At 38.5% G+C, this 21,228-nt stretch overlaps 1 protein-coding gene across 1 annotated transcript; it reads left to right on the top strand.

The window, feature by feature from the left end:
* The first annotated feature begins 4,611 nt into the window (after window positions 1–4,611).
* On the top strand, window positions 4,612–5,691 carry LOC135231676 (olfactory receptor 9G19-like). Its single transcript, XM_064288106.1, has one exon. It carries the CDS (start codon window positions 4,726–4,728, stop codon window positions 5,659–5,661), a length of 936 nt encoding a protein of 311 aa, XP_064144176.1. The 5' UTR covers window positions 4,612–4,725; the 3' UTR covers window positions 5,662–5,691.
* The last annotated feature ends 15,537 nt before the right edge of the window (window positions 5,692–21,228 follow it).

Here is a 21,228-nt window from a genome sequence, read left to right on the forward strand (position 1 = left end):
GGTAGGTATCATCTTCTGGTTCTGATAACAGATTACTGAACTCGTCCAGCCAGGCTCTCACCTGGTGTACATAGGTGGATTTCAGGGGAAACACCAAGAAATTGTGGGCTCTATTTTGTTTATGTATACCCAGGGCTGCCCCATAGAGTTTCCAAGGAGCGCCTGGTGGATTCAAACTGCTGACCTTTTGGTTAGCAGCTGTTTTTGTATTTTATGTATATGTATTTTTTGTATTTTATGTATGGTTTATGTATGCCAGGGTTAATTATGAGGGTTTTTGTTTTATTTCCTTTGTTAGAATAATATATGGTTTTCCTAAGAGTCTCAAAAGGGTATGAAACACAATAGAAGAGAATTACCATCTGTAAAGGAATAGAGCTCAGAGCAGAGAACATGAGTGGAAGGATGAGGGAAGAAAAATACCCGGCACCACACTGGGCTCTGTGAGGAATGGTTAGGTCATTGATAGGCTATTGCTGTTGTTGTCATGGAGTCAACTCTGATTCATAGTGACATTATGTACAATAGAATACAATGTTGCCAGGTCCTACAGCATCCTCGTAATCACCAATATGTTTCAGTCGATAGTACTGTTGTACCAATCCATTTCGCTGAGAGTCTCCCTCACCTTCACTGGACCTCTACTTCAAAAAACACGATGTCCTTTTGGGATCCATAACATTTTCATGGCTAATTCTCAGAAGTAGGTCACCGGGCCTTTTTTCCTAGTCTGTCTTAGTCTGAAAACTCCACTGAAACCTGTCCACCAAGGGTGACCCTGATGGTATTTGAATTACTGGTGACACAGTTTCTAGCATCATGACAATACTCAATTCACCACAGTAAGACAAACTGACAGGAGGCACTGGGAGGACTGTGGGGCAAAGAGTGGTTGTGAGAGAATAGAAAGATGCAAGATTAGAAGAGAGAACATATATCAGGGGACATAGTAGAAGCATTGGGTACAGATATTACCCATGCAATATTTTACGTGAAAAAAATACTACTCATTTACAACCGTGTAATATCAGTACACAAAATATGATAGATATCTCTTACATGTCAAACCATTTACTAAGCACTCTAGATAAAATATCTCTTTTAAGTTTTCTACAACCATAAAAGGAGCTTATTATTATTATAATTAATAGATAAGAAAAATGAGGATTAGGGAAATTAAATAAGTTTTCCAAAATTTTTACCAGTGGCCCTTGAGTTGACTCCATATCTTGGTGACCCCATGTTTGTCAGAGTAGAGCTGTGCTCAACAGGGTTTTCAATACCTTACTTTTAAGAAGTAGATTGTCAGGCTTTCCTTTGAGGCACCTCAAGGTAGACTCTAATCTCCAACCTATCAGTTAGCAGTACGTTCACCATTTGCACAACCCATGGTGAGAGTGATGAAATCATTGGAATCACACAGAGATCTACTCATACCTTATCTTGTTATATGTTTAACACACTGCAAATCTTTACATTTGTTAGATCTTCGATTATTCACAACATTGTAATGTAGATAGGACTGATGAGGTGATAAATAATAAAAATGGTGATGACATTAAGTTATAACAAATTTTCATTTTAGCATTTCTCAGATGTGATCTACAAAACACTTGTATGAGAAACACTTGGGCTGCTTGAGAAAGCAGGTTCCTGGGTTTCATCCATAACTTCCTAGATTGGAATCTCTGGGGTGGAGTCCAAGTGGTTCTTATGTGCACTGGATTTGAGAAGCACTGTTTGCTGGAGTGTTTACCACCTGTCAGGCACTGTGCTCAGCCCTTACGTGGGCTATCACCTTTAATCTTTAGAACGACCCTGTTGGTGGTGGTTCCTGTCTGGTTGATTCTGACAACAGCCCTGTTCTTGTGTCTATTGATAACAACCTTAGGGAGAGATAAATTATGTCTGCATTATAATTGGAAAAAAAAATTGAGGCTTAACTATGTTGCTTAGTAGTTTCTCTAAGGTCCCACAGCCTTTATGTCATGGATATAGAACTTGAATCCAAGTTATTTGCTTAAAAGTCAAATGTATTTTCTGATACCCCAGCCATCTCCAGTTTGAGCAGTCAGCTCTGATTTCTGAGATTTGCTTCACCTCCATCATGACATATAATGACAATCTGTTGCTAAGCTGAAAAATTCCTTCTTCACAAACCCACTCACTTTGGAAAACAAATGATCTGATAAATGGTCAGGCTGACTGAGTTTTGGGAAGATTTTGCTTCTTCCTATATGTGTCTGCAGAGAACCCAAATACCAGGGATTACTGGTGCCAGGAAATACATGCAGGTACCACATAATTCTGCTGGTGGTTTTAGGGTAAAATGACATCATTAAGAGACCATCCAGAAAAAAGATTCTGTTGACTTGAATCTCTTTAGAATCAGGGTGGTCCATTCATTTATTCATTAATTCCTTCAGCTAATATTGATTATGTATCTGTTATATGCCAGATGCTATTCTAGGCACCAGGGATATAGTAATGAACGAAACAGACAAAAATCCTTCCCCTCATGGAGATTACACCCTTGTTGTTGTTAGTTGCCATCGAGGCGATTCCAACTCATGATGCCCCGTGTGTTGCAGAGGAGAACTGCTCCATTGGCTTTTCAAGGCTGTTACCTTTCAGTAGCAGATCACCAGGCCTGTCTTCTCAGGTGTCTCTGGGTGTTTGATCCACCAACCTTTCAGTCAATAGTGGAGTACTTAACTGTATCTGCCTCCTAGAAAATCCATTTACATCCTAGTGAGCTCCTATCTCCTCCTGATCCCAGTGACACAGTTGCCGTTGCCATTGCCGTTGAGTCAATTTGAACTCATGGTGACCCTATAGGACAGAATAGAACTGCCCCATAAGGTTTCCCAGAAGCCCCTGGTGGATTCAAACTGCTGACCTTTCAGTAGGCAGCCATAGCTCTTAACCACTACCCCACCAGAGTTCCCAAACAGCGGACCCATGAAAAGGTGGATAGAGTAGTTTATCCTACAGATAATTTGACCACTCAGTGATTTTCTCCAGGTATCTTCTATTCCTTCACATAATTTCAAGAACAATCCTATGAAGATTTACAAAGCAATTTGCAAATCTGTGAAGTTCTTGACAGTGTAAAATCCCTTAAGGAATTTTTTTGAAATATGTGTTCAGAGTTTTGATTATCACAAAGATTGGGGCACCTCCTGGCCATTTAGTATCTGAGAGACAAAGATGAAAGATGTTCTGCACCCATGGGACAGTTCCATACAAAGAAAAATGTCCCAATCCTAATACACAGTCTTGATAGACATTTGTGCATGTGAAGCTCTTTACAATAATGAATCTGAAATGTATTCCACTTTGAAGATACACACGATATGTAGTTGCCAAAGTATTAATATGTACGAAATTTTCTAGAAATGCAATGACTGTGAAAATAGATTTTACTTTGTTTTGTATGGAAATTTACCAAGAATTACTCACTATTCCAGAAAAAGTGTTACATATCTACAAAGTATATTTTGCAAGGTTTTAATATATACCAACTAACCTAGGAAATCAAAATTGAGGGAAGAGTGTCATTTGTTTTGTTTGAGACCTTATCCGGAGTCGTTCCACTTGTAAGAAAAATCATGTCATGAATGTAAATGCCACTTCTGGTATTTGAGTCATGAATATATTCATAAGGATTCTATTTATGTGTCTAAGCATTTGTTTCATCATGTATTCCAGCATTTATATATTTAAATTCACATTGTTTTAGATAACTTCTATAATTGTTATAATGGAATAATTATGTAATGAACAACTTTCCCTTTACTTAACTTTATATTAGACTTAGGATATTTCCATCGGTTAAATTATCTATACATTTCATTTCAAGAGTCATAAAGGAAGTATTAAAATTGTTTGTCACTGTAGAATAATAAATATTAATGTTTGATACTGTAGAGTAATGCTAAACGCTAATGCTAATGCTTGATACTTTAGAATAATACAAAATTGCAGGATTTTCAACCCTTAAAGACTCACAGTGCTATCACATTTGATTTATATGACATAATCAGAAAAATATGGTCTTTTATCTCTACTCTGAAATTTCACCCTGATTCTCAATCCGGTCCTCACCCTTGGGATTTATGACAATTGTACCAAAGTTCCCTCCAGATTGGTCAAGGGGAAAACTCTATATTGGCAGAAGAGGAGAATGTCATCATTTCGTAAACCGTGGGGACCTTCCCACCTCTTATGGGATCTTAAAAACTTTTCCATTTCAGTCCGGGAAATGAGGGAAAGGAAGGGTTTAAGTTCAATTAGCTCTTTTCTCAGGTTGTTATTATCCCATCATCTGCTTTTATTTTTTTAATAACATTTAACATTATCTACAAATCTTTGTATTTTTTCTTTTATTTTTATCTGTCTCTTCCTATAGAACAAAATCTCCATAAGAATAAGGGACAGCACTGTGCCTAGAACAGCACCTGGGGCTCAAAAAATTTTATTTTGAACAAAATGAATAGACCCCAGTAGCATTATGGCTGTGCTGCTACAAATGCATTTTACTGAAATGAATATATTGAGACTCAGAGAACTCCCATCATTTTCTCAAGTCAGGATTCCTGCTCAGATCTCCTCAGTCTAATACCTTTAGTCTTCACCACATCATATGTACCTGGTACACAGAATGCCTTCATTTAATACGTGTTGAAGAAATTAAACTCCATTTTAGGTGAGGTTCCTTTAGCCATGGAGAGGCGCAATCGCACCGTGACTGAGTTCATCCTGGTGGGCTTCACCACAGACCCTGTGATGCAGTTGGTCCTATTTGTGGTGTTTCTTGTCATGTACTCTGTGGCCCTGGTGGGAAATACCACACTCATAACATTGATTTGTTATGACTCCCGGCTCCACACACCCATGTATTTTTTCATTGGCAATCTTTCTTTCTTGGATCTCTGGTATCCCTCTATCTACACCCCAAAGATCCTAGTGACCTGCATCTCTGAGGACAAAAGCATCTCCTTTGCTGGTTGTGTAGCTCAGTTCTTCTTCTCTGCTGGACTGGGATACAATGAGTGCTACTTGTTGGCCACTATGGCTTATGACCGCTATGTGGCCATCTCCAACCCCTTACTTTATGCTCAGGTCATGTCAAAAAGATTGTGCATCTGTTTGGTTATATGTGCCTATACTGGAGGTTTTGTCAATGCAATAATACTCACCAGTAACACATTCACATTGGATTTTTGTGGTGGCAATGTCATTGATGATTTTTTCTGTGATGTCCCACCACTGGTGAAGTTGGCATGTGATGTGAAGGAGAGTTATCAGGTGTTGCTATACTTCCTCATGGCCTCCAACGTCATCATCCCTACTGTGCTCATACTGGCCTCCTACCTCTTCATCATTGCTGCCATCCTGAGGATCCACTCCACCCAGGGTCGCCTCAAAGCGTTCTCTACATGTTCCTCTCACTTGATCTCTGTCACCTTATACTATGGCTCCATTCTCTACATTTACTCTCAGCCAAGCTCCAGCTATTCCCTTGAGAGGGACAAAATGGTTTCTGTGTTTTATACTGTGGTCTTCCCCATGTTGAATCCCATGATCTATAGTCTGAGGAATAAAGATGTGAAAGAAGCTCTGAAAAAACTCCTCAGGTTAACACAACCAGAGGTCTAAATTGACATAAATTTCTCAGATCAGTGCTAAGTGATAACGGATTGCTTCAGGGCATGGTTGGGGAGTTGGGATTTAAAAAAAGAAAAATCTCCTTTGTGTTTAAGGAATTAATTGAGAGAGATTTATTTCTTTGATTTAGATTGTTTTGGTGATCAGACTCTAATCTGTACTATAAAATAAACCCCCCCAAAAAAATGCTGCAATCAAGTCAAATTGAATCAGACTCATGGTGACCCCTTGTGTTGCAGAGTAGAACTGTGTTCCATATGTTTTCCAATGACTATGACATTGGAAGCAGAGGCACCACAGAGTGGATCCAAACCTCCAACCTTAAGGTTACCAGCCAAGCACTTGGCCATTTGTGCCACCCAGGGACCACTATATAATATACTTCCAGTTAAATATCAATATATATTTTTTTAAAAAGCAGAATCTTGGTTTAATGCAAAACAAACAAGAGAATGTATTATTTCTGAGATCCCAAAGGATTAATTTTTACATGGCTACCTCCCCTGAAATTGGCTCAACTTTTCTGTTTCATTATGTGGTGGTTATACAGGTAATGTGAAGAAAATGTTATGAGGTGGGGCCAAGAAGCCAGAGTAGTCAGACAATTCCTGTGATCCCTCTTACAACAAAGAACCAAAAAAAAAAAAAAAAGTGAATCAATTACACATGACAAGCTAGGAGGCCTAAACATAGAAGACAAAGTTGAAGAATCGGACTGAGCGGCAAGGCAAGGGAGAAACTGTTCAGAAGCAGTGAAGAGTTGCTTGACCTGACCCTGTGGGAACTGGTACCCAGCAGGCTGATTCCATTGGTGCAAGCTCAATGACACAAGCGGTGGTGTTCAGGACGTGTTTTCCACATCGGGAGCAAAGGAGTGGCAGAAAGTCTGCTCAGCCTTCCAGAACAAGTGAGAAGTGACCCTCAACTGGCAAAAGATAAGTACCTATGTTCAACCTACTTCACTGATCCAAAAATACTCCTTAGGGAAAAACCTCTCTCACCTTACCTGCTCCATTTCTGCTCTGTACTGGGTTCCAGCTGGCTGCATCTACTTGGTCAGAAGAAGGGGGCTGCACTTGTCCTGAGCAATTCCCCTAGCCTTGGAGAAGGAACAAATTAACAAACAGGGAAAAAATAATTTGCTAGCTCCCTTATGCTGGGAACTCAGGCAGAAACAGCTCCTTTGCCTAGGCACAGGTATAAGGGGTACACAGACCTCAAATGCCTTTCACCCCTGCATAGACCTGTGTGGGCCCATTTCAACAGTGTAGACCCTCATTAACGCAGTACAACAAGGTATACACCTGAAGTCTAACTTCAGCTGTTTCAGCTACATAGTGAACAGGCAGGTTAGTGACGTTAACACTGCTCTGCTATTAAGCAAGGTCCTCACCTATCCACATCAGGGTCCTTAGGACTGGTGGCTGAACCCACAACACCTAACCTCCCACAACAGGGGTCCAAGAATAAGTGGTGCCTCCCAGTCCTTACAGCCAACATCATTGGGTGCCCATAGTCAGTTTGCAAAATCCACCCACCTACATTCTCAAGGGAACATGGACACACTTTCCTCACAGACAAATTAACAATAAAATTTCAGAATTAGACAATTCAATTGAAAGTCATAAGAGCAGAATTGAGGCAATGGAAATCAGAGTTAGTGGGACAATATAAACCACTTGGCAAAAACGTATTTGAGGAAAAATCAGGTAAAAGAATTTTTAAAAAATGAAGAATCCCTAAGAATTATGTGAAACTCTATCAAGAGGAATAACCTACAAGTGGTTGGAGTACCAGAACAGGGGAGATAAGGGAAAATACAGAGAAAATTGTTCAAGATTTGTTGGCAGAAAACTTCCCTGATATCGTGAAAGATGAGAAGATATCTATCCAAGATGATCATCAAATCCAACACAAAGTAGATTCCAAAAGAAAGTTACCAAGACATATTATAATCAAACTTGCCAAAACCAAAGATAAAGAGAGAATTTTAAGAGTGGTTAGGGATAAACAAAAAGTCAGCTGCAAAGGACTCAGTAAGAACTACCTCGGACTACTCAGCAGAAACCATGCAGGCAAGGAGGCAATGAGATGACATATATAAACTCTTGAAGGAAAAAAAAAATTACCAGGCAAGAATTATATACCCACTAAAACTGTCTCTCAAATATGATGGTGAAATTAGGACATTTGCAGACAAACAGAAGTTTAGGGAATTCACAAAAACCAAACCAAAATTACAAGAAATACTAATGGGAGTCTTCCAGTGAGAAAGTCAATAACATTGGATAACAACTCAAAACTAGAACACAGGACAGAGCAACCAGATATTAACCCAGATAGGGAAATCACAAAAATAAATCAAAGCCAAAACACTTAAAACAGGGAAAAAGAGATGTCATTATGTAAAAGATGACAACATTAAAACAAAAAAAGAGAATAGAAAATGTGGTCATAGATCTTTCATATGGAGAGGAAGTCAAGGCAATTTTAAAGAAATAAAAAATTGGTTTAAACTCAGAAAAATAGGGGCAAATATTAAGGTAGCCACAAAGGAAACTAACAACCCTACACATCAAAATAAAAAACAATAAAGACTCAACAAATACAAAATCAAGAACAATGAAAAACCGGAAAAGAAAATACACTTAAAAAAAAAAAAAGACTCAGCACAGAAAATTAAGTGGAACAAAGAACACGTCTACAACTCACAAAAAAGAAGGCATCAAAATGACAGCACTAAACTCATGCCTATCAATAATTACGCTGGATGTAAATGGACTAAGTGCAACAATAAAGAGACAGAGAGTGGCAAAATGGATTAAAAAAAATTATCTATACACTACCTACAAAAGACACACCTTAGACTTAAAGACACAAATAAACTAAAACTGAAAGGATGGTAGAAAATATTTCAAGCAAACAACGGTAAAAAAAAAAAGAGCATGAGTAGCAACATTAATTTCTAACAAAACAGACTTTAAAGAAAAATCCACCAAAAAGCATAAGGAAGAACACTACATAATGATTAAGGAGTCAATACAGCAGGAGAACATAACCAAAATATTTACACACCTAATGATAGCCCTCCAAAATACTTAAAACAAACTCTAATGGCATTGAAAAGAAAGATAGACAGCTCCATAATAATAGTTGGAGACTTCAACACATGAGCTTCCATGAAGGACAGAATATCCAGAAAAAAAAAGCTCAGTAAAGACACAGAAAATCTAAATGTCACAATCAAAAAACTTGACTTCATAGACATATAGAGAACACTCCACCCAACAGCAGCCAAGTATATATTTTTTTCCAAAGCACATGGACCATTCTCCAGGATAGACCACATATTAGTCTATAAAGCAAGGCTTAACAGAATCAAAACATCAAAATATTACAAAGCATCATTTTTGACCATTAAGCCATAAAAGTAGAAATCAGTAACAGAAAAACCAAGGAAAAAGAATCAAGCATATGGAGATTGAACAACACCTTGCTCAAAAACTATTGGGTTATAGAAGAAATTAAGGATGGAATTAAAAAAATTGTAGAATCAAATGGAAATGAAAGCACATTCTACCAGAACCCTTGGGCCACAGCTAAAGCAGTGCTCAGAGGTCAATTTATAGCAATAAATTCACATATCCAAAAAGAAGAGAGAGCCAAAATTAAAACATTGACACTACAACTTGAACAAATAGAGAACAGCAAGAGTAGCCCCTGGGCACCACAAGAAAGCAAACAATAAAAATTAGAGCAAAATTAAATGAAATAGAGAGTAGAAAAACAATTGAAAGAGCTAACAAGACCAAAAGCTGATTCTTTGAGAAGATCAATAAAATTGATAAACCACTCGCCAAACAAACAAAAGAAAAAGCAGGAGAGGAAGCAAATAACCCCAATAAGAAATGAGATGGGTGATATCACAACACATGCAACTGAAATTAGAAGAATCATAACAGAATACTGTGAAAAACTGTACTGTAACAAATTTGAAAACCTAGAAGAAATGGATGAATTCCTAGAAACACACTACCTGCCTAAACTAACACAACAGAGGTAGAACAACTAAACAGACCCATAACAAAAGAAGAGATTGAAAAGGTAATCAAAAAACTCCCAACAACAACAAAAAAAAGCCCGGTCCCAGATGGCTTCACTGCAGAGTTCTACCACACTTTAAGAAAAGAGTTAACACCACTACTGCTAAAGGTATTTCAGAGGATTGAAAAGGATGTAATACTCCCAAACTCATTCTATGAAGCCAGCATATCTCGATATCAAAACCAGGCAAAGACTCCACAAAAAAAGAAAATTACAGACCTGTATCCCTCATGAACTTAGATGCAAAAATCCTCAACAAAATTCTAGCCAATAGAATTCAACAACATATCAAAAAAATAATTCACCATGACCAAGTGGGATTCATACCAGGTATGCAGGGATGGTTCAACATTAGAACAATTAATGTAATCCATCATATAAATAAAAAAAGACAAGAATCACATGATTTTATCAATTGATGCAGAAAAGACATTTGACCAAGTTCAACACCCATTCATGATAAAAACTCTCAGTTAAATAAGAATAGAAGGAAAATTCCTCCACATAATTATGGGCGTTTATACAAAACCAATAGCCAACATCATCCTAAATGGAGAGAGTCTGAAAGCATTCCCCCTGAGATCGGGAATGAGACAAGAATGCCCTTTATCACTGCTCTTATTCAACATTGTGGTGGAGGTCCTAGCCAGAGCAGTTAGGCAAGATAAAGAAAGAAAGGGCATCCAGACTGGCAAGGAAGAAGTGAAAGTATCTCTGTTTGCAGGTGACGTGATCTTATACACAGAAAACTCTAAGGAATCCTCAAGAAAACTACTGAAACTTATAGAAGAGTTCAGCAGGGTATGGGGATACAAGATAAACATGCAAACATCAGTTGGATTCCTCTACACCAACAAAAAGAACATCGAAGAGGAAATCACCAAATTGATACCATTTACAGTAGCACCCAAGAGATAAAATACTTAGGATTAAACCTTACCAGAGATGTAAAAGCTTATACAAAGAAAACTACAAAACACATATGCAGGAAACCAAAAGAGACGTACAAAAGTGGAAAAACATACCTTGCTCACTGATAGGAAGACTTAACATTATAAAAATGTCTATTCTACCAAAAGCAATCTATACATTTAATGCAATTCTGTTCCAAATTCCAATGACATTTTTTAATGAGATGGCAAAACAAATCATCAACCTCGTATGAAAAAGAACAAAGTGGGAGGCCTTACTCTGCCTGATTTTAGAATCAGGCAGAGTAAGGCCTCCCACTTTGTTGGACCTATTGTACCACCACAGTAGTCAAAACAGTCTGCTACTGGTACAACAGATACATAGACCAATGGAACAGAATTGAGAATCCAGACATAAATCCATCCATACATGAGCAGTTGATATTTGACAAAGGCTCCAAAACTGTTAAATGAGGAAAAGACAGTCTTTTTAACAAATGGTGCTGGCATAAATGGATATCCATCTGCAAAAAAATGCAACAAGGCCCATACCTCACTCCATGCACAAAAACGAGCTCAAAATGATCAAAGACCTAAATACAAAACCTAAAACGATAAAGATCATGGAAGAAAAAATAGGGACAACATTAGGAGCCCTAATACATGGCATAAACAGTATACAAAATATTACTAAAAACGCAGAAGAGAAACTAGATAACTGGGAGCTCCTAAAAATCAAACACCTATGTGCACCGAAAGACTTCACTAAAAGACTAAAAAGACTACCTACAGACTGAGAAAAAGTTTTTAGCTATGACGTTTCTGATCAGCTCCTGATCTCTAAAATCTACATGATACTGCAAAAACTCAACTACAAAAAGACAAATAACCCAATTAAAAAATGGGCCAAAGATATGAACAGACACTTCACCAAAGAAGATATTCAGGTAGCTAACAGTTACATGAGGAAATTCTCATGAACATTAGCCATTAGAGAAATGCAAATCAAAACTACAATGAGATACCATCTCACCCCAACAAGGCTAGCATTAATCCAAAAAATACAAAATAATAAATGTTGGAGGGGTTGTGGAGAGCCTGGAACACTTAAACGCTGCTGGTGGGAATGTAAAATGGGTACGACCACCTAGGAAGTAGAGGAAGGTCAGTAGGAAGTTCTGGAGCCAACCAGAGTAGTCCAGTGCCTAACAGTACCAGGCCTTCCTCAGTAGCCCTGCCACGGTAAGTCACTGTTTGGGAGTAGCCTTGGAGTATATGTAGGAATAGGATTTCAGAGTTCAACAGCTATGGCCCCTGGTCAATTACACTCTATACGTGAATGACTGAAAGGCTTACGTGTTGATCAACACAGGGGCCATGGCCACTGCATTCCCTTAATTCCTGGGGATGTACATTCTTGATAAAAGGATGACGTGATATAGTTGTTGCTGTTTTAAAGCATATCAAATATATTAGAGGACCCCTTCTTAGAAGTGAGGATGGCCAGACTTTGTTTACTTTTCATATGTTATCAGGGGGGACCAATCCTGGAGAAGGGCATCATGCTTGGTAAAGTAGAGGGTCAGTGGAAAAAAGGAAGCCCCTCAAGAAGATGGATTGACACAGTGCTGCAACAATGGACTCAAACATACCTACTATTGTAGGACGGCACAGGACAGAGCAACATTTTGTTCTGTTATATAAACAGAGTCACTATGAGTTGGAATTGACTCCACGGCACCTAGCAACAACAACAATTTCTGTGGATAGAAGGCAATTTTTGCTATTTTTTTGCTATTTAGTGAATCTCTTGGTCATAAATAATGTTTGGTCGTATACCATGTTCATGAGTAAGGTGTTCTATAAAGATACATCTAGAGATAAAGGCAGTGGAAAGCTGGCAGAGAAATGAGTATGTAAAGTCTTCCTAAAAACTGTGACTATTCCTAAGAGGAAAATCATCCCACTGCCATTTTGGATTAGTAGGAATAGTCTAATCTAATTAACCTACCACCCAGGTGATTCACTAATTCTCCAAGAAAATGATGTTATGTCAGAGACACAATGGTAGCCACTGTTGTTAGCATTTTGGACACATCATAGAGGAGGCAGCCAAATCAGACTTGTCCTTCTCTGCCCAAATGCCCCCATTTTATATCTCAGGATCTCATTTCTTTCCAGAAAGCTCTCTCATCTTTCCATTTAATGCCTACCAAGGTTAACTCAACCATTCGTCTGTCAGTTTATCACATTGTGGTGGCTTGCCTGTTGCTATGATGCTGGAAGCTATGCTACCGGTATTTCTAAAGTCAACAGAATCACCCATGATGGACAGGTTTCGTTGGAGCTTCCCGTTAAGGCAGACTAAGAAAAAGGACCAGGCATCAACTTCTAAAAAAAAAAAAAAAAAAAAAAAATGTCCAATGAAAACCTTATGGATAACAACAGAGCATTGGCTGATATAGTGCCAAAAGATGAGCCAGTCCTGTTGGAAGGCAGTCAATATATGACTGGGGAAGATCTGCCTCCTCATAGTAGAGTAGACCTTAATGCCATAGATGGGGTAAAGCTTTCAGGACCTTCATTCCTTTTTTATTTTATTCATTTATTTATTTTTTGCTGATGTGGCATGACTCAAAATGAGTAGAAACAGCTGAAAACATCCATTAATAATTGGAACATTGAATGTACGGAGTATGAATATAGGGAAATTGGAAGTCATCAAAAATGAAACGTAATGAATAAAGATTGATATCCTAGGCATTAGTGAGCTGAAATGGACTGGTATTAGCCATTTTGAATTTGGCAATCATAGGGAGTACTATTCCAGGAATGACAAGTTGAAGACGAATATTGTCACATTCATCATCAAAAAGAGCATTTCAATATCTATCCCGAAGTATAATACTGCCAGTGATAGGATATTATGCAGAAGCCCACAATGAGGACCAGTTAATACCACCATTATTTAAATTTACCCACTAATCACTAATGCCAAAGGTGTAGAAATTGAGGATCATCGCCAATCTCTGTAGTCTGAAATTGATCAAATATGCAATTAAGATGCATTGATAATTACTGGTGATTGGAATGTGAAAGTTGAAAAAAAAGAAGGATTGGTAGTTGGAAAATATGGCCTTGGTGGTAGAAACTACAGCAGAGATCACAGACAAAATTTTGAAAGACCACTGTCTTATTCATTGCAAATGACTTTTTCAACAACATTTATGGCAACTATACACACATGGACCTCACCGGATGAAAGACACAGGAATCAGATAGACTTCAACTGTAGAAAGAGACGATGGAAAAGCTCAATATCATCAGTCAGAAAACGGCCAGGGGCCCACAGTGGATTAGACCATCAATTGCTCATATGCAAGTTCGAGTTGAAGCTGAAGAAAATTAAAACAAGTCCAGGAGAGCCAAAGCACAATCTTTAGTGTATCCCACCTGAATTTAAAGACTATCTCAAGAATAAATTTGACACACTGAACACTAATGACTGAAGACCAGACAAGTTGTTGGCTGACATCAAGGATGTTATACATGAAGAATGCAAAAGGTCATTAAAAAGATAGGAAAGTAAGAAAAGACCAAAATGAATGTTACAAGAGTAGCTAAAGCAAAGGGAATAAATGACGTAGTAAAAGAGCTGAACAGATTTCAAAGAGTAGCTCCAGAAGACAAAGTGAAGTACTATAATGAAACTTGCAAGGTCCTGGAGTAAGAAAACCAAAAGGGAAGAACACACTTTGCATTTCTCAAGCTGAAAGAACTGAAGAAAAAATCAAACCTCAAGTTGCAATATTGAAGGATTCCGTGGACAAAATATTGAACAATGACAAAGCATCAAAAGAAGATGGAAGGAATACACAGAATCACTGTACCAAAAAGAATTGGTGGATGTTCAGCCATCTTAGGAAGTAGTATATGGTCGAGAACCAAACGGAATTAAAGGAAGAAGTTCAAGCTTCACTAAAGGCATTGGCAAAAAACAAGGTTCCAGGAAATGATAGAATATCGATTGAGATGTTTAACAAAGAGATGCAGACCTGGAGGTACTCACTTGTCTGTGCCAAGAAATTTGGAAGAAAGCTACCTGGCCAACCAACTGTAATGGATCCATATTTGTGCCTATTCAAAGAAAGGTGACTCCATAGAATGAGAAAATTATCAAACAATATCATTAATACCACATGCAAGTAAAATTTTGCTGAAGATCATTCAAAAACGAAGTATACTGACAGAGAACTGCCAGGGATTCAAGCTGGATTCAAAAGAGGATGTGGAATAAGGGATATCATTGCCGATGTCAAATGGATCCTGGTTGAAGCAGAGGATACCAGAAAGATGTTTACCTGTGTATTATTGACTAGGAAATAGCATTCAACTGTATGGATCATAGCATATTATGGATAACATTGTGAAGAATGCGAATTCCAGAACACTTAACTGTTCTCCTACAGAATCTATACAATGAACAAGAAAGTCATTCAAACAAAACAAGAAGACACTGCCTGTTTTGAAATTGTGAAAGGGGTGGGTCAGTGTTGTATCCTTTCACCATAATTACGCAATCTGTATGCTGAGCAAATAGTCTGAGAAACTGGACTATATGATTGGAGGAAGACTCATTAACAACCTGTGATATGCAGATGACACAGCCTTGCTTGCTGAAAGTGAAAATGACTTGAAGAACTTACTGATGAAAATCAAAGACTACAGCCTTCATTCAGTGTGGATTCCACCTCTATGTAAAGGAAACAAAAATCCTCGCCACTGGACCAATAAGCAACATTCTGATAAACAAAGAAAATATTGAAGTTGTCAGAGATTTCATTTAACTTGGATCCACAATCAACGCTTATGGAAGCAGCAGTCAAGAAATCAAAGAACAAATTATTGCATCGGGCAAATATGCTGCAAAAGATCTCTTCAAAGTATTAAAAAGCAAAGATGTCACTTTGAGAACTAAGGTGCACACGAAAGCTGGACAATGAATAAGGAAGCCCGAAGATGAATCGATGCCTTTGAATTATGGTGTTGGCAAAGAATACTGAATATATCATGGACTGACAGAAGAATGAATAAATCTGTCTTGGAAGAGTTATAGCCAGAATACTTCCTAAAAGTGAGAAGGGTGAGACTTCCTCTCAGGTGCATTGTACATTTACTAGGAGGTAGCAGTCCCCGGAGAAGGAAATTACGCTAGTAAAGGCGATGGTCAGTGAAAAAGAAGAGATGTTCAACAAGATGGACTGACACAGTCGGTGCAACAATGTGCTCGCACACAGCAACAATTTTGAGCAGTGTTTCATTCTTTTGTATGTGGTTTGCTATGAGTCAGAAATGACTCCGTGGCATTTAACAACAACAGGAAGGTGAAGTACTTATTTCTGCTGCAAATATGCAACCTGAACAGTCAGAAAGTGCCTTTAGTCCTCAACGATAACTTCTCTTGCACCACAAAAGATGACAGACTGCTTCAAAGATGCAGTTCAGGCATTCTGGTCACCGATTTGTTTATCTCAGTTGGATGATCCCAGCTTTCAACTTCAGCAGATGCCAAGTGCTAATACAATATTTATAATCTCTATTTCCATGCCTCTTTGCCACAGCCAGTTTGTCTGTCAATGCATTGCTCTCCACCTGTCCACGCAATCATTCATCATATAAGTAATTTTAATGCCAGTAGATAGCACAGATTACCAATATTCCATTTACCCCAGCAAGGGGTTTATCTGTCTGTTCTTGAAATACTTGAGCAACCTAAATCCCTTTTAAATGGTTGTTTCAGACCCGTATCAGTTAGGAAATTAGCAAATAACAGGTGGGCCCAATTAACTTGGGTAATCTGAGCAGAGTTTAAGAAAGGAACTACAACCAAGGAATGTGTTCGGTGTGGGAAACCCCTAGGAATAGCTTGATAACACTAAATAGGTAACTTCTGAAAACTGTCGCCACCCCAGCCCTGAAGAGACCAGAAGTGAGTGTTTAAGGGCACTGGAGAGAGAACTTTGAAAGACGAATGCCTGGCTGGAGCTATGGTCTCTGTCCAGAGATGCAGCCAGAATGTGGCAACCCTGCAAGTAAGGAGCCTGGGGAAGGTGACTCTGACCTCAGTCTCCTCACTGCTAGTGACACCATTGACCAAAACCGTAAGAAGACAGAGGGCAAAGGAGCTTATTGATGCAGTTCATACAGCTTAGCCTCTTAGGGCAAAGAGGAGATTGGGGTAGAGAATGGATTTGGAGGGATGCATTGAAGGTATGACAGAAATATTGCTATTGATGAGCAGATATATTTTAATATGTACATGTGCACATATAAATCCATGAAATAATAATAAAAAAAAAATATATTGCCATCAAGTCAATTCTGACTCATGGTGACTATTTGACAGAGTAGAACTGTCCCATTGGTTTCTAAGGCTGTAATCTTTAAGGAAGCCAACTCCCAATGTTCCCGCCTTGGCACAGCTGGTGAGTTTGAACAGCTAACCTTTTGGTTAGCAGCCGAGTGCTTAAGCACTGCATCACCAGGGATCCTCATAAATACATAGTTAATTTAATATAGTTATACACATGTTTACTTTATCTTCTTCATAATGCAACATGGAATGAGAATGAAAATTATGATTGATTACGTTTTTCAGCAGGATATCGAGGGCTCTAAAAAATTTTCAATCCATCTGATTAAATCATGCCCAATTTGCCAGCACACAATTTTATTTAATTGCCTTTTTAGTCATTTCTCAATTACTAAATCCTGAGAGGCTGTAGGAACCTAAACCCTGGGGATCCAGAAACTGGTATACAAGGCTCTGGAAGCAGCAGGTTTGAGTTCTGTTGGCCTGGTGGTGTTGCTGAGAATTTTAGGTAAGTTGCCCAATTCAGATGTTAGAGGTAAACGGGAGATTTTATTTATTTCTCACAACCAGTCCAATCACCATTTGCACACTAAGGCATGATAATGGATAAGGAAAGGGCTTGTTTAAAAAATGCAATCATCCAATTGCCATCTCTGAAACTGCTGAAAGCATAAGAAGTGTGTTAACTTCTTGCGGTGTGAGTGACGTAAAAAGGGGAACTGGCATTACAGCGAAAGACATGGGAGACAAAAACTAAATTAACAAAAAAGAAACCGTTAGGATCCACTTGGCCAATAGCCCTTGTGACTATCTCAGCAGCAGAGCTAAGGAGAAGAGGGCGTGGGTCTAAGGGTCAAAAGAGATTTCAAATTTCTTTCAGTTTGATATTTCTTTAAATATAGTGTGTTTAAGAAGACTTCCAAGCAACGGAGGCTTACCTATAAAAGGAAAAATTTGTATTTTAATAATTTGGGGCAGAAAATGCTGTTTTAGCTTAAAATACAAATATAACCTGATTAGGAGAATAAACTAAAAATCATGAAGACCTTCAACAAAATGAACTGACACAGTGACTGCAACAGTGGACTCGAGCACAACAAAATTGTGAGAATGGTGCAGGACCAGGCAGGCTTTTGTTCTGTTGTACATACGGTCGCTATGAGTTGACAACAACCACAACAGTAGAATAAACACATTAGCTGGTTAGCACACACTGTCAGGTAGGCATAATCTTCTGGTTCTGATAACAGGTTACTCAGCTCTTCAAGCCAGGCTCTCACCTGGTTTACACGGGTGGGTTTCAGAGGAAACAGCAGGAAAATTTGGGCTGTATTTTGCTTTTGTATGCCAGGTTGAGTTATGAGGGTTTTTGTTTTGTTGTGTTTTATTTTTTACCTCACGAGACTAATTTTATGGCTTTCCTAAGAATCTTAAAAGGGTGTGAAACACAGTAGAGGAGAACTACCGTCTCTAAAGGAATGGGGCTCAGAGCAGAGAACATGAAAGGAAGGATGAGGAAAGCAAAGTACAGAGCACCACACTGGGCTCCATGATGGATGGTTAGGTCAGTACTAGGCTATTGCTGTTGTTAGTTGCCATGGAGTCAGCTCTGATTCATAAAGGCATTATGTACAACAGAACACAGCGTTGTCCGATCCTGTGGCATCCTCGTAATCACCAACGTGTTTGAGTGCATCGTAGGAGCTGTTTTAGTAGGTTCTCCCTGGACCTCACTGGCCTTCTACTTCACCAAATGTGATGTCCTGTTGTGATTCATAAAGTTTTCATTGGCTAATTTTCAGAAGTAGATAACTTTCTTCCTAGTCTGTCTTAGTCTGGAAGCTCCACTGAAACCTGTCCACCATGGGTGACCCTGATGGTATTTGAATTATCAGTGGTATAATTTCTAGCATCATGGCAACACTCAAGTCACCATGCTGTGGCAAACTGACAAAAGGCACTAAAAGGACTGTGGGGCAAAGGGTGGTTGTGAGAGAGTAGAGAACAGAAAGATGCGAGATTAGAAGAGAGAACATATATCAAGGGACATAGTAGAGGCATTGGATACAAATTTTACCTTTGCAATATTTTACATGAAAAAAATACCACTGCTTTACAACTGTGTAACATCATTACTTACATATGATAGATATTTTTTACATGACAAACCATTTACTAAGCACCCTATATACAGTATCTCCTTTAAGTTTTCTACAACCATAAGAGGAACTTATTATTATTCCCATTAATAGATAAGAAAAATGAAGATTGGGGAGATTAAATAAGTTTTCCAAAATTTTTACCAGTGGCCCTCAAGTTAACTCCAAATCTTGATGACCCCATGTTTGTCAGAGTAGAACTGTGCTCAAAAGAGTTTTCAACAGCTTTTTTTTTTTCAGTAGATTGCCAGGCCTTTCTTCTGAGGTACCTCAGGGTAAATTCAAACCTCTAACCTTTCAGTTAGTAGTACCTTCACCATTTGCACAACCCATGGTTAGAGTGATTGAAATCATTGACATCGGGATCTAGTCATGGCTCATCTTGTTATACATTTAACACAGTGCAAATCTTTACATTTGTTAGATTCTTGACCATTCACAACTTTATAATGTAGGCAGGACTGCTGAAATAATAAATAACAACAATGCTAATGACATTCATATTATAACAGTATTCATTTCAGCATTTCTTAGATGCGATCTACAGAAAACCTGCATCAGAAACACTTGCGCTGCTTAAGAAAAAGCAGGTTCCTGGGTTTCACCCATAACTTGCTAAATTGGGATCTCTGGGGTGAAGTCCACGTGGTTCTTATGTGCACTGAATTTGAGAAGCACTGCTTGCCTGGATGTTTACCACCTGTCGGCACTGTGCTCAGCCCTCGCCAGGGCTTTCACCTTTAATCTTTACAACAACCCTGATGCTGGTGGTGGTTGTTGTCCAGTTGATTCCAACATGAACCCTGTTGTTGTTATTGCTGTTGTTGTGTATTTATAACAACCCTAAAAAAAAAAAAAAAAAACCCTAAGGAGAGAGAAATTATCTCTGGTTTACATATGGGGGGAAAAAAAAAAAACTGAGGCTTACCTATGTTGATTAATGATTTCTTCAAGGTACCACAGCCTTTAAGCAATTAGAACTTAAATCCATGTTATTTGCTTAAAAGTCAAATGTTTTTTCTATGATACCCCAGCCATCTCCAGTTTGACCAGACAGCTCTGATTTTTGAAACGTGCTTCACCTCCATCAAGACATATAATGACAATCTGTTGCTAAGCTGAGAAGCTCCTTCTTCATAAACTCATTTTTGGGGAAAACGATCTGATAATTGGTCAGGCTGACTGTGTTTTGGGCAGATTTCTTTGCTTCTTCCTATATGTATCTGCAGAGAACACAAATGCCAGGGATTACTGGTACCAGGAAATACATGCAAGTACCACACAATTCTGCTGGTGGTTTTAGGGTAAAATAACATTAAGAGACTACCCAGAAAAGAGATTGTGTTGGCTCACTTCTCTTCAGAGTCAGGGTGGTCCACTCATTCATTCATTTATTAATTCCTTCAGCAAATATTGATTATATATCTGTTATATGCCAGAAACTATGCTAGCCACTCAGGATATAGTAATGAACAGAACAGACAAAAATCTCTCCTCTCATGGAGATAACACCCTTGTTGTTGTTGGTAGTCACTGCTGAGGCAATTCTAACTCATGGTGCCCTGTGTGTTGAAGAGAACTGCTCCATAGGGATTTCAAGGCTGTTAACCTTTCAGTAGCAGATCACTAGGCCTGCTTCTGAGGTGCCTCTGGGTGTGTTTGATCCACCAACCTTTCAGCGAGTAGTAGAACGCTTAACTGTATCTGCCTCCCAGGAGCTCCATTTACACCCTAGAGTTTCTATATTCTCTTGACCCCAGTGACACAGTGGGCCCATGAAAAGGCGGATGGAGCACTATACCTCTACAGATAACTTGACTACTCAATGATTTTCTCCAGTTATCTTCTATTCCTTCACATAATTTCTATTCCTTCACATAAGTTCTAAAAGAGTCCTACGAAGGGTTATGCAGCAATTTGCAAATCTGTGGAGAAGTTCTTGACAATGTAGTAAAATCCCTTAAGGAATATTTTTGAAATATGTGTCCAGATTTTTGATTGTCACAAGGAT

Source organism: Loxodonta africana, chromosome 7, assembly GCF_030014295.1.
Source record: "Loxodonta africana isolate mLoxAfr1 chromosome 7, mLoxAfr1.hap2, whole genome shotgun sequence".
NCBI lineage: Eukaryota > Metazoa > Chordata > Mammalia > Proboscidea > Elephantidae > Loxodonta > Loxodonta africana.